Source organism: Malaclemys terrapin, chromosome 1 (genome assembly GCF_027887155.1).
Source record: "Malaclemys terrapin pileata isolate rMalTer1 chromosome 1, rMalTer1.hap1, whole genome shotgun sequence".
Lineage (NCBI taxonomy): Eukaryota > Metazoa > Chordata > Testudines > Emydidae > Malaclemys > Malaclemys terrapin.
The window spans coordinates 218668836-218683687 of NC_071505.1; the positions used below are offsets into that span (position 1 = coordinate 218668836).

The following is a 14852-nucleotide window of genomic DNA, read 5'->3' on the forward strand; positions in this document are numbered from 1 at the left end:
CAGCTATGGAGGGTAGAGGGAGAACTTGGTACTGGTAATACTACTTTGCATTGTTAATGGCTCTTCATTATATTTCCTACAAGTAGAAACAGTACTGTTGCATAACCTCCCAAAGAGAATTTAAAATGCAATGGGTTGGCAATATTCTGAGGTACCTTTTCAGATCTGCACTTCACTAATGCCTGAGTCTTAGTCATCAGACTGACCTTTTTCTTGCTGGAGTCTTAGTTGTGAGCCTGCTACCCAGATTCGGAGAGAATGGATTCGGAATGGCCAGGTATATATAAGAATATCTGATGTGGACTATTGTCCAAAGTCCCAAAGGGGAGCCAATGGCTAAATACATACAGAAATCTTCTAGCTATACTCAAGGTGATAATACTATGTATGGAATAATTTTAAAACCATTTTGGACCATTAATGGTTTAGCCAGACTTCAACAGATTTATCCGTAGTGCTTTGTAGCACCAGAAAGTGGGCAAGTTCTGTCTACTGCTAGATCTGAAGTGGCTCAAGACATTTGTTTGTGATTGCAAAGTCTCTGAGCTGTGGTGATCTCTGCTGTGTTCTACAGATAATGTGGCTACTAAAAGCTCCTTTTCTTTGTCACAAGCCCAGCATTCAGTACAAATGTGATCAATCTGTTTTATATACTGGTGCTAAATTTCAAGAAGGCCTTGTTTCCATCAGAGAGATTTTTTCAGATCAAACGAAGAATATCAGAGGCAAAGATCATGATTCACAAGTTCAATGCTTATCTTAGCCATCTTTTACAAGCTTATGCACCACCTGGTCATTTGTCTCTGTTCTTTAGAAGAAGTAGCCAAAAGATTCTGTATATCTTTACTGAACTACCTGAGAGCAAAATCCTTATTACACTGGTAGCTGTCAGTCTATATCATTAAAGGAAATCCGCTTCAAGAACCAATGATCAATGCTATCCAGAAGCTGAGGTCTGTCCATGGACGCTGGTTGAATTAGGAGGCTTGCTAAAATACAGACATAAGCTTTTAGCTTGGGAGTGGTAGGACATTTCTGAGACTTTTCAACAAAGATTTGAAGTTACAAGAGGTCCTGGGCGTAACCTGAACACACAAGAGGCTGAAAATGACATTTTAATGTGGGAAACTCAGTTTCTGATTACTCTGATGTAAAGAAACCTGAATCTCTCCAGCTGTGCTATGCAGTAGAAAACTGAGAATAGTAACAGACCAACTACGCTGAACAAGGATACCAATCTCTGTGCCAATGATTATTTAGTCACAATGAAATGCTACTTCTTCCCTTGAAAGAGGAACATAATCAGAACAATGGATGCTTTTCATTTCAGAGCTGGTACAGGAATCTCTTATTTTGGATTGCACCGAATAGTACACTGGAAAACACTCCCAACTCTACTAACATGTAAACTTTCTTCCTAGGGCAACCTTCCTTATCTCCTCTTTCAGTGTCGGTAATAGGTGGTATTAGGAGAGCAAACTTTGTTTCCCTTTAATATTTTGCTTCTTTCACTAGATCTCTACATAAGCAACTATCAGCCCTCTTGGATCTTTAATTAATCAATTAAATGCTACTTTATTGTCCGTCTTTCTTTAAAATTCTTTGTTTAAAGATTGGCACCCTTGTTTTAAAATGAACATTCTTGTGGAAATTCTTCCAGATGAATTGGTTTTTTGTTTGTTTTTATGGTTTTTCATTTCCTAGATTTCTTCCTAAAAATAAAGTTTTTTTGGGCCTACTTTAGATAGGCATAAAGGCACGAGAAGGTGCCCCCTTCCATCAAGATTTAAGATCATTCCATAAGGATGCAGGCTGTCTCATGAGCAGGGGGAAATTTGCAAAGCATCGACCTATGCACACACCTTCATCTTTGTTGGTGCTACGATGGGCCAAAAGTCTTTATAGTGGTGGTTCATTTTCCTCTTTTATTCTTTTATTTAGGTAAGCTATTTCTCTAAAAACCCCTTAGTTCCAGATTGGTACCGAAAGGCTGCATCTGGCTTCTGAATCTCAGATCCACTGGTCTGAAAATCTCTCCCCCCCCCCCTTTTTTAAAAAAAAATATATTTAAGTAGGAATCTTACTGGGGAGAGAGAGTGTTTTTGTTTACTTCCTTGTAGCTAAGGAAGCGTCAACTGGAGAAGCAGTTGGTAGCTGTGGTTGAGATCCAGTGTGATAAGTCTTATTCTGCTATTGGATACTGCTGGCATTGATGCATTGTGAGGTGAGTTACCACTTCCAGACTAGGGAATCTAATATTCAAAACTCAAATTTTACAGGTAAGAAACTAATCTTTGATTAAAACACAAATATTGTTAAAAATAGTTGTTCTTTTTTTCACAAGAAAACCCAGGAAACTCTAGTTCATGCAGGGTGAGGTTTACAAAGGCCCCTAAGCAGTCAATGGGAGGTAGGTGCTAGCTCACATGATCACATTTGTAAATCCCACTGGGCTTCTGTCTACCTCTTTAGATGCCTAAATACCTTTCTAAGTCTGGTCCGGTGTCTAATTTGTTACACCTTTTCGGCTCAGAATTGTCTAGATAAGTCAGCCAAGCCAGCATGTTCTAAAACTGGGAGATGACTAGTGTGCATGATGAGGTGGGCGGAGATCAGGGTGAGGGGAGAGAATAGAAAGAGGGACTATTTTAATAAAAAATATGAAATGGCAGACTGATTGCAAATCCTGTGTTTTGTGTATGCTGTTCATGTGCGGCCTCGTGCGGAGTTGGACTGAGACTGATAACTTTTGCCAATGGAGTGATTTCAGATTAATGAACTCTGCATATAGATTAACACCTCCACGTACAAGAGTCCTTGGAAAAAATGTGTGCTGCAAAGTACTGGAACAAATCTGCATGAGGAATTACTGCCAAAGTTATATCAACAGAGCTCAGACTACTTTTACCAAGGAAGTTCTTTTAAAATACCGTAGTGATGCAATGATTAATAGGAGGTTGTATTTTTCAGAAATAACTGATAGCCCTGCTCTACAGCCAAAATGCTTCTGAAATAAATGTAGTCAAACTTTACTAATTCTGGGTCACTGAGAACGAAAATGATGCTTAAAATTGTTGATTGGCTCTAGTTTTCAAGATATGCTATTGGGTCAGTATACACGACCCTTGACTTGGGAATGGCGGAGGATAAGTGAGTTATAAAGGGAAGGGATCTCAATTTAAACCAGAAATTACTAAAATACATCTTTGACTGGATCTATGAATAAATCTGTGGCTGGGTTTGGACAGTACTTGCTTTTTAGGCAAAACAATGAATGATGCAATCTGAAGCTGGTATTCCGTAATACATGATATGAATTGCATCATGTTATTCCTAGAAGTCATGGATGATGCGATCATAACGAAGCTTACATCACTCTGCTGAACAAATTGCCCTTAATCAGCTCTAGAAATCAGAGTGTCGTGCTCTTATTTGTCAGTGTTTGATTTTGCAAAGGGACGCATTTCGGTTTAGCCAAAGTGAGCAGAGATGCCTCGTACTTGTGTGAACAGTGCAGATAACTTCTGCTATGTTTGTGGTGAAGTGACTTTTGCATCACAAAAGCGCAGTATAACCACTATGGTTAAGAAAGCCTATCGCCTTTCTTTTGGCTGCAAAATTGGAGATCAGGACAAGATGTGGGCCCCACACATATGCTGCAACACTTGTGCAACAAATCTTCGCCAGTGGTTGAACAGGAAAAGGAAATCTATGCCTTTTGCAGTGCCAATGATTTGGAGAGAGCCAACAGATCATACCAGCAATTGTTACTTCTGCATGGTGCCTCCAGTTGGGAAAGGTGTGTCAAAGAAGAAAAAGTGGACTGTGCATTATCCAAACATTCCATCAGCTCTACGCCCAGTACCCCACAGAGAAGGACTGCTGGTTCCTGATGCACCAGAATCATTCTCACTTGAGTCAGACGAGGAAGAGGATGAAACTTCTGGTCCTGTACCATCAATGTCACAGGACCCACATTTTCTCCCATCCTCCTCCTCTGAACCACACCTCATAACACAAGGTGAACTGAATGACCTTGTCAGGGATTTGGAACTACCCAAGAGTAAGGCAGAGCTGTTGGGCTCCAGACTACAGCAGTGGAATCTCCTGGCAGGTGATGTTAGGGTTTCCATGTTCCGTGACCGTCAAAAGGATCTTGTCCCATTCTTCTTCATGGAAGGTGATCTTGTAGCCTGCAACAACTTCGATGGTGTGATGGCAGCTCTCAGCATCGTTCACGATCCAGATGAGTGGAGACTGTTCATTGATTCATCGAAGACGAGTCTTAAAGCTGTTTTACTGCATAATGGCAATGTTTTGCCATCAATTCCAGTTGGTCATGCAGTCCATATGACGGAAACCTATGACAACATGAAACAACTTTTGAGGTGCATAAACTATGACCAACATCAGTGGCAGCTTTGTGGCGATTTGAAGGTTGTTGCTCTCTTGCTTGGTCTGCAGACTGGATACACAAAGTACTGCTGTTTTCTCTGCGAATGGGATAGTCGTGCAAGAGATTCCCACTACATCAAGAAAGATTGGTCACTCCGATAGTCATTGGAGCCTGGGAGGAAAAGTGTTCAGCATTCACCACTTGTTGAATCCAGGAAGATTTTACACCCTTACACATCAAGCTGGGTCTGATGAAGAACTTTGTCAAGGCCATTGACAAAACACAAGCAGCTTTCAAGTACCTCTATGGAAAATTTCCAAGTTTAAGTGAAGCTAAAATAAAGGAAGGTGTCTTTGTTGGTCCTCAGATTCGTGAACTTCTTCGAGATGATGCATTTGACCATGCACTGCGTGGCAAGGAAAAGACTGCAGGAAAAGCCTTCCAGTTAGTGGCAATAAATTTTCTCGGAAACAAAAGGCAGACAACTGCAGGTTGTTGGTGGAAAACCTCCTCAAGGCATACAAAAGCCTTGGTTGCAACATGTCACTGTGGAGCAGTGAGTGACGAGCACGGCGAGCGATCTCACCAGGACATTGCAACAATGGAGAAACGCTATCAGGGCAAATGGAGCCCATCAATGTTTGCAGACTATTGCTGGACAGTGACAAGAGATGCTCCATTTAATGAATACAAGAGACAAGCCAAGAAGCGCCGAGTAGACACTGAATAGGACTAAACATGTACATAATAGTTTTTTGCCTTTTGTTTCATAATAAATTTTATTTATATAACCCTTTTGCTGATTTTTAAAGTGTTACATAAACAGGACAGGTGAAATATTATCATGTAAAGCAACCATAAACACATGAAAAGACCTGGTTTACAATTTATGATTAAAACTCTATCTACACAATATACATAGACATAAAATGTAAAAACTTAAATATCTTAGAAACAGTAGTCAATTAGTTGTTTTAGTTGTCGTATTTGAATTCAGCACATCAAAATACATAATAAATAGTACATTTTATCTCTGAAGCAGACGACTTCTCAAAAATTGTAGACCAGTGTAGTGAGAGAAATGAGTGGGAAAATATCCACCATTATGGACCCAGTTAAGACTGTTCAAAGCAAATCCTCTCTTAAAGCACAAGTTGACCAACTTTCTTCTCTTCAGAGATGGTGCAGAAGTGCCTTGCTTTGAAGTGCATTGTCTCATGGGCTGGAAAGTGTTCCTGTCTCTTCTGTTGACAAGAAATGAAGTTGTTGGACTTTCATCTCAGGCTGACCAAACTGGAACAAGAGACCTGCTCTTGGCCTATTGTCTCATGTGTCACAGTAGTTCACAAGTACTCCTGTTCTTTTTGTGGAAACAGACTAACATGGCTGCTACTCTGAAACCAGTAGTTGAATACTTGGTGTTATGTATCATTAGCAGCCTAGAATTGATGCATGTAACAAACATGGAATCAATGTTTCATATTTTATAGATCATATTGCCTTAAAAGAGGCCATCTTCTGAACACTTATAAACTGAAGGACCATTTCACAGAACTAGAACTGCATCAAACTGATTTAATTTGGAATAATGTGCATTTCTGTCTTCACTATAGATTCATAGGTTTTCACACACCACCTCTGGCAGGGCAGAATCTTTCCCAAAGTATTGTTGTGACTCCTTGACCTTCTTGAAATAATATGTCTGACACTCTGGCTGAGAAGGTTGGACACCATTGAACTAAACCATGTTGGTTCTCCAAAGTAGTTAGTTCTTATTGTGACTTGGTTCCTTCTTAAGCTTGAAAAGTAGCAGTTAGAAAGCCTGCAATAGCAGCTTTTTATAAGCATATGTGTAAAGGAAAATATTGATATGACATACATAGTACCTGCAGCAGAAGGTTAATCCTTAGTGCATCAGGACCCTTAGATAGTTTATAGTGGTATGCACAGACAGTGTTCTTTCACAATACAAAGGGGCCTAAGCTCCTCTTATTATAACATGCAGTATTATAGGTCCAAGCCCTGCAAAGATTTATGCACATGCTAAGTATTAATCATATGAATAGCAATATTTGAGTTCACCCTTAGCTCAGCCTATTTTTCTGCAGTTCAGTCGCACTCCTTGCTCTAGTACCTAAGCAAGGATTTTGGCTTAGTGTATCGAGTTATGTTTTTTATAATTTGTTTGCAAAATTGAAATTGAGCGGGACAAGGTAAGAACGGGGCATAGGCCTTAACAGAGGCTTGCAAATAATTTTTAAAAATTACAATTCTAGGGCCAAGTGCTGATTGTGCCAAATAGAAAAGGTCAGAGGAGAAACATTTAACACACACTTTTGACGTATTGTTGTGGTGGTAAAGATTTTCCCTCGCAATCCCCCTTGTTGCCACAGTTCATTGATTCCTGCTTTGGGTGATGTTCCAACATACGTTTTGCTGATATCACATCAAATGCAGATGGTCACTGGATGTTTATGGCTGAGAGAGGAGTCAAGTAAATTTCATTTTGTCTATAACTCTGATGACTCTGAGTAGTCAATGTCTGTCTTACTCATCAAACCCCTGAAATTTGAGAGCTCAAGATCCTAAGGACAAGAGTAAGCGCTGTGTGTCGTAAACTCACCCCTTTGTGTCCACTATATGGCAGGCCGTATTGTTCCTATTAGAGAAGTTGTAATCTTGCCCCAACCTTACCTCAGCAGGGTGTGTTACAGACTGAGAATTGCTGTCTGCAAGTCCCTCCCCATTAATTCTGCATTTCCTTGCTTTTCTGGATTTAAATCGGGTACACCTTCACAGTGCTGACAGATATTTGGCCACGCAACTGCCATTGGCATTAATGGGAATTGTGTGACTAAAGTCCTGCACATATTCCGTGGTCTGTATATAGTCTCCTCTCCTAGTTATTTATGGGTATATTGCTCATCGCAGCTCAAAGAAGAATTATATGAACAACCAGTATCATCGCTGACTTTTTATGTATAGGTTGATCCTTTACCAGTTTCCTATGACTGATAGTTTCCAAGAGACTACAAGAGAATAGTTAGTTCCTGTTCTTTCTCCTCTATTTATTTTTTTCCCTTAGTAAGAAATATTCAGGGTGAGTTGTATGTGTGTGTTTAATAGCATTCATTCCCTAGAGAATAATCTCAGTCCTTGTTTTAGCTGGCCTCCTTCTGAGAGTGTGTTAAATCTGTAGCCAGGATCACAAGCAGCTCTGGGCAAATCACTGGGCTGTTATTAACCTGCCTCCATGGCAACTTCTGCTCACAAGCCTGAGGACAAAAAATGTTTTTATTCTGCTGAGCTGCACAAAAGATTCTAGTGATGTGTTAGACAAAATGGCCATTGAAAGCCAGATGCATTGATGTGTATTTGTAATGCCTGGTTTATATTTAAACTGTTTTACACTGCTGATGTGCTAGGGTGCATAGAGTGCTAAAAATTGCATGGTATTATCTGTGTGCAAAGTAAAGACAGAGCAGAATTTGTGCCAAACAGATTTTTTATTAACATGTTTTTAATAAACTTCCTAAATCATACTAAATACTGCAACATTGTTTACAGGATACGCAGCTTCAGCAGCAGAATGTGTTATCAACTTAGTCTGCTTATTTCATATTGATTTACAAATTTGCCACTGCTTTTCAGTTGTATGGTAACTCACTGCCTACTGATTCAGAAATATAGCCGAGCACAAGGCAAACTGCATCTAGAAAGATCAAATTCTCCAGGCTAGATTCTCAGCTGCCGTAACCTGACATAGCTCAGTAGACCAGCTGAAGTTCTGGACCTCCATGTTTAATGGAAATACTCCAATACTAGCCTAGAAAGTTTGGTAAGAAAAAATCCTTAATTTTGTCTGAACTAATAGTAGTACAGTAAAAGCTTTGTTATCCGGCATGTTGGGGGAATGGGGTGGGGGGGGGGTGCTGGTTAGTCAAAAATTCCAGTTAACTAAGAGTTATACTTACCAATGGAATACCAATTTTCAAAGAATTAGAATACAATAAAATGAATCAAGTATAAAATAGTATATAGGTACTCACCAATCCAGCAGCAGTACTGCACTGCAGAATAGTTGGTTTCTTGAAGCACTTAGGTGTATATAGGTAACATTTTCTATACAGTAGGGTTATCTTATAGATTCATAGATTCATAGATTCTAGGACTGGAAGGGACCTCGAGAGGTCATCGAGTCCAGTCCCCTGCCCGCATGGCAGGACCAAATACTGTCTAGACCATCCCTGATAGACATTTATCTAACCTACTCTTAAATATCTCCAGAGATGGAGATTCCACAACCTCCCTAGGCAATTTATTCCAGGGTTTAACCACCCTGACAGTTAGGAACTTTTTCCTAATGTCCAACCTAGACACTACATATCACTATGGGCAGTGCATGGCGTTCACCCTTAACCCTTACACTTAACATTAAAAAGATAAGAAAAAGCGACAGAGTCCTGTGGCACCTCATAGACTGACAGAAGTATTGGAGCATAAGCTTTCGTGGGTGAACACCCACTTCGTCAGATGACAGCATATATTGTCATGCTTTTTACAGATCCACACTAACACGGCTACCCCTCTGATACTAAAAAGATACTGAACATAATTTAATCTTTGATGATTCAGAAGGCACTTCAGGATCTTGCAGTGCCTTAGGGTCATCATTATCAATATCAATTGTAGATGTAGAAGGTGTAGGAGATTGGGCTGAATCTGTAATGATCCTATGACACACCCTGGAAGCTGCTTTTTTTAATAAATCCCTGATATCAGCTTGCTCACTTGTCTTCTGCCTCTTTTGCATAAAAACAGAGTGCAGAATGTGCAATTGCATAACCTCCTGGGCAGTATACTAGTCCCAGTTACTAGATTGAAGATTTGTATTGGGAGATATCGGAAATGCCAGTTAATAGAGCTTTCTGGCTGATAAAGTGACGGATAACACAGCTTTTACTGTATCTGGTTTTGAAAAGCTTCTCCTGGTTGTATTTTGGTAATCGTGGGTGTAAAAAATAAAATAAAATAGGAAAAAAACTCATACTAACAGGTTTCATTGATGTGAATGTAGGGTCTCCAAAAAGTACATTTTTTCTGTGTTACGGCAGTGCTGCAAACATTCTTTAACTGGGTCATATTAAAATAAGGATTTTGGGGGGTCTGGCAGTCTAACGCCTCAAACAGGTGGTGTATATTCTGCAAAGCTGATACCCTTTGATAGGAACAGCTGTGTATAAACTCCATCATAAAAGTTGTTGACTGAACACGTGTACAGGCGTACACGCTGCCATGTCTAGCATGGAAATACGCCATTGACAGTATTTCCTTGTTTTGTTTAAAGCTAGGGCTGGGGGTGTATGTTTGCCCAAGGACCACAGAGAGTATGTATCCCAGTTATCCAGCTGACTTAGAGGTAAAGGATTGGTGGTTGCTGGGGCTCTGTTTTGTTTAATGTCTGGCTCGAAACAGCATAGTAGCTTTACGGACTTGATCAAGTGGGATCTTGGCAGTGATCTGCCCATGACACAGTGAAGGCCACCGGAAGGACGGTGCTGCCTTTTCTCTTGTGGAATAGCGTGCTGTAGGAGGCCTGAGCCATAAACACTGTTGTCTACTATAGACAAGAATTTGAAAGCTTTGGGGCATCCACTGCTGGCAGTTTGAATACAAGGGGCTGTTGATGAAATGGTGTGATCTGCCTGAATGTGCGATCAAAAGAGATCGCCCCCCAAGTCCGGTGTATTTATTAATGCATGGCAAACTAGGCTGCACAGCATGGAGTGCCCAGTCTACTGGAATGACCTAGATTTGTGAGTAACCTTTGGCCATAGGTCTATGTGGATTTAAGGGTTCTGCCAAGTTATTCTTCAGCACTATTTGCCTTTTGACCCACAGAGCAGCTTTGATGTTGACTCTGAAGGAGGCCAGACATCCTACCGTCCAGCATGACAGATGATGTTATAATAGCAACAGGTTAAGAGGAGAAATCAGACTAATGCAGAGCCAGAGTGATAAAATGAGGGGGCTGTAGTGCCTGGGTTCTCCGCCCAGTTAAACATCCAAGAATCCTGTTTGAACAATGGAAAGGACTTGTGATTCTATTGTTCCTTCTAAACTTGATTTGCAAATTTGCCATATCACCGGTGATCGCCCTGCAAGATCTGTCATTCTGAAGTTTGCTTTAGCTTTGGACCTCGGTGATGATATGTACTATGGTTATTATATTTCTTCCCATTGAGCTTTCTTTATGCTTCCTTTCCTTCCCGCCACCCCATCAGGCTGAGCAGTACATCAAGCTGTCTGTATTCATTTTGTGGCATTCAAGGCACGAAGAGAGTTCCTTGCTGAATGGATTCCAGCTGTGGACTTGACTGTAAAAGCTTCCCCAGCTGGCTTCCATATAATTAAATCTTGTATGCATTTACTGAAGTGGCATTTCATAAGACCTCTAAGTAGCAATAGCTGTTTAAGCATGACAGGGGCATTTGGTAAGAGATCGTTAAAACAAAGAGTTTTACATTGATAGAATGGTGAGAGGGTTTTCTGTTGTTGTATGCACATTACTTCCTAATGCCCCCTGGATGAGCCTGTTGCAAAACTCATTCATTACTTGGAAGATCAGGATGTTAGAAAAATCCTGCTTCCTTTAGTAGGCCTAGATCTGCTCATCTTTTCTTGGCATTTGAGACAGAAGTTATGATGTATGCACCACCCAATTGTCTCCATAAATTTTAAATGGTTAATGATTCATTTTGTACCATATATTGGAAGAAACAGGCTGTTTCTGTTACGTTTAACACTGGTAGTTCTATTGAGCAGTACCCTAATGGTTTATACTTTGCACAATTGTATGCCACATACACTAATGATGAATGCTTAGCCAGTGTATTGCTATCACCCTGAAGCAATTAATTGATATAGATTGCCATTACCATTATAACACACTTACAGCTCTGTTTGTTTCCAATTCACATTACTCAGTCAGCAAGCAAATGGATTTTCAAACAGTGCCATCAGGAGGAATCCGATAGTTGCAACTGAATTTACCTTATCACAATGTCTCTGATTCTGTGGTGGTATAACTGGCCTTCATCCAGAGACACAGTACTTCCAGTATTTTTCTATTAAATTGGAGACAAAGCTATGCACTATGCTTTCTGAATAGTACAGTTTAGAGCTCACTATTCCTTTTGAAAAGGAAACTTCAGTCTCAATTTATTTGCCAAATATTCACTTGAACTTTTCCTCTTTCTATTTAAATATCAATTTTATCCTTTTAAAACTGATTCTCTTATTCCAAATAGTCTCCTTTTTGCCACTTCTCAGCCCCATTAGCTTTTATCTAGCTAAACTAGTTTATAAACTAGTTTTATATAATTTTGTTTTCAGGACATATAAAAACACAGTCCTTAGACCAAGTGTGCAGCAGCCGGATTTTGAAGTATAGATTTTTGAGTATAGAACTCCTTCATTCAGCAGAAGTATAAAATACATTTTATCTTTCCCAAATGTTTTTGTTTCCTGGACTTGCTTAGTGAGCATGGCAGTAGTGTAACTGACGCTTCATACTGTTATTACAAATAGTTTTTAAACGCAGCGTATTATATGAGAGCAGTCAGATCAGAGGGACTCACTTAGCCAAATGGATTTTTGTTTTTTCGGTTGATGAGCCAATGACCTCTTCTTGATCTTGCAAAGATACGAGAATTCAACCCATTTTCACTTGTGTTTTGAGTTCACACAGACAAAGCTGAAGGTCATTGCTCTGGAGCAGGAATTGTCGTCTTCTTGCATCATCTGTTAGCTTTCCACATATCACTTTGCCAAATTATTTTTTTTAATTTAGAGCCAGCCCCCACCGGTTGTACTAAATGAAAAGTGAATGTTCTTCTCATAATTTGCTGTTGTGCTTAATAATGTTTCCTTTGTTTCATCTTTTCTGCTTAGGTTGCTTTGAATGTTGCATTAAGTGCCTGGGAGGAGTTCCATATGCTTCACTGGTGGCAACCATTCTCTGCTTTTCTGGGGTAGCATTGTTTTGTGGCTGTGGTCATGTGGCTCTCACTGGAACTGTATCTATCCTTGAACAACACTTCTCCACAAACTCCAGTGACCATGCTTTGCTGAGTGAAGTGTAAGTATGCCCCTCTTCCATTACTTCATGAAAGAATTCTAGCAAAACACCCCATCATGCAAAACACAACTGAAATTAGAGATGGATCCAAACTCCGAGGCTTAGGCTCTTTTCTCTAAATAATATACACACCGCACAAAGTATCTAGTGTTATCACTTCCATGCACGGAGATTCAGCGTATAGTTTCAGCCTGAATGGCTTCTTATGCTAGACAAAACAGGAAGAACAGGTGTAAAGTCCTAATGAGAACACAGTTTGTCTCCTCTGGAACAGCTGGATCTGAATCAAATACAAAATGTCAGCTGTTTCCAGCTGGTGGGAGGGCTCTAAAAATGTAAAGGAGCAGACTGTAGGAAACCAAATCATCACTGGTGCATCATCGCTAGTAACTGATTCTGGGGAAGGCAAACTATATGCAAACAAGAGTGACACTCACTCCTGTGAAGTGAGTCAGCCAGCTGTGTTGGGACACCCTTGCTCACTCTCCTTCATTCTGCACATGCTACAGAGCTACACTAGTCAGAGGCACAGTGCAGGACTGAGCCCTGTAGAATTTCAACTACATGAGCAATGCCCCCCAATGCCCCCAGACTCATGATCAATAATAGGACAGGAGCAGGTTGTGAGGCGGGAAGTGCACAGAGTTCCCAAGAGCTTTGATCTGAGGCTGGAGAATCCTACTAGCAGTGGGATCACGTCCTGTGTTTCCTGGCCTAGCAAGGGATGGGAGCACTGCATGCTCAGCTGTTGGAAGTAGGCAGGTAGAGCCCTTGTAACTATGCTTAGCTGCCCTCTTCTGCCAAGCCATTTCTTCTAGCCCCCAGCACGAGGCCATTGGTGTCGGAGGATTAAGAGGTGTGTTGGGTAGGATCCTGGTATGCTCCCCTGGTCATTTTTTACTTTAAGGCACATGGACTCTCAGAATTTCCCTGTCATCTTCCCCCTCTTCTTGCCGGCTCTCGCTGTACTTCATTTTATGAGCTACTGCTGGATCCCATTTATCGAGAAATAAAGCTTTTCTCCTCCAATCTTATTCACCCGGCCCTTGATTGTCTGGTGACAATTTACCCTAGGTCAAGAGCTTATCTAATAGTATCTAAAAACCCTTTGACAAGGTGCTAGTATATTATGCATGCTATACACATGTACAGAGCCCCGCATAGATCCAAAATTTGTATCTGCATCTGAGCACTTCACTTCACAGAAATGATCCGTGGATATCCATGGATTTGCAGGGCTCTACAAAGGCAGCAGAACCATAGCATGGATGGTGATGACATGTAGCATCACCAGCTGAGCTTCAGCAACTGAGTGTAACAAAGCCGAATGTGCAAAGTAACGGGGTTCATTTGTTTAACTGAGGAGAAAATCCAACCGATAGGGAGCAAGCTTTGCAAGAACTCTTGATAGCAACACATGGGAGAGAGCTGTTGTGACCAACTATCTATCAGCAACCATGGTTACAGTGGCACTGTTTCAGGGAAACGAGCAATTGGTACTTGAATTTCTATGGACACAGGCTGTGTGGGAGCCTAACGAGAAATACCAAGTGTTAATGGAAATAGACAAATCTAGTTGGAGGGGTTTAAAAGTACCTGCAGATATTTTTTAGTAGGTTAGCACTCCTGGCTTATATTTTTAACCATACTTGATATTCTTGTACCTTTGCTATGAAATTATGGATTCACTCCTGCACTGAAGAATTTGTTAAAATTGACTGTGATGCTCATTTGCATATTCTCAGGAAAATATCACATCATTTTCATGCACTGTAAAATATGTATGCAGATGAATTTGGGTAGGGGGTGTAAAAGGGGTGTGAATTTTGGAGCTGTTGATGCTGTCTCCTTACAAGCAACATGGCCCTTTAGGAGTGAGCACAGAGCTAGGTGGCCAGAATATCCAGATTCTCTTCCAGCCTTTGCCACTTCAAGCATTTTGCTCCTACATATGTACCATAGCGCAAACATTAAGTTAAGGGTCACAACACCTTATGAAGTACAGAAATATCTCCATTTTGCAAGCATGGAACTGACACTCAAAGATCATGACTATCCTAAAGTCATACAGCCAGTCAGTGTAAGAAGCAAGATTTAAAACCCAGATCTCTTGATTCCCAGGCAGGCCCTAGACCATTGTCCCTCTGGTGCACATCAGTTTCCACATCTGTAAAATGAGCATCATAAGGCTGGGACACACGCCCCTGACCCTCTTCTTTAAACAGATCCACAATATTTGAATAGATATTTGGCAGAATGAATTTGCTCATCCTTAATACAATCAGGTAAGACTGCTTTGTTTTAACACGACTCCAA

The 14852-nt window shown here is 40.6% G+C and overlaps 1 protein-coding gene across 6 annotated transcripts in view; it reads left to right on the forward strand.

Moving 5' to 3' along the window:
- Window positions 1–14852, forward strand: part of GPM6B (glycoprotein M6B) — a 130247-nt gene that overhangs the window by 101937 nt on the left and 13458 nt on the right. For all 6 annotated transcript variants that reach the window (XM_054007534.1, XM_054007562.1, XM_054007543.1 and 3 more), the window contains one exon: window positions 12350–12536. In XM_054007534.1, coding sequence (XP_053863509.1) covers window positions 12350–12536 — 187 coding nt within the window. The remainder of the gene's footprint in view (window positions 1–12349; window positions 12537–14852) is intronic.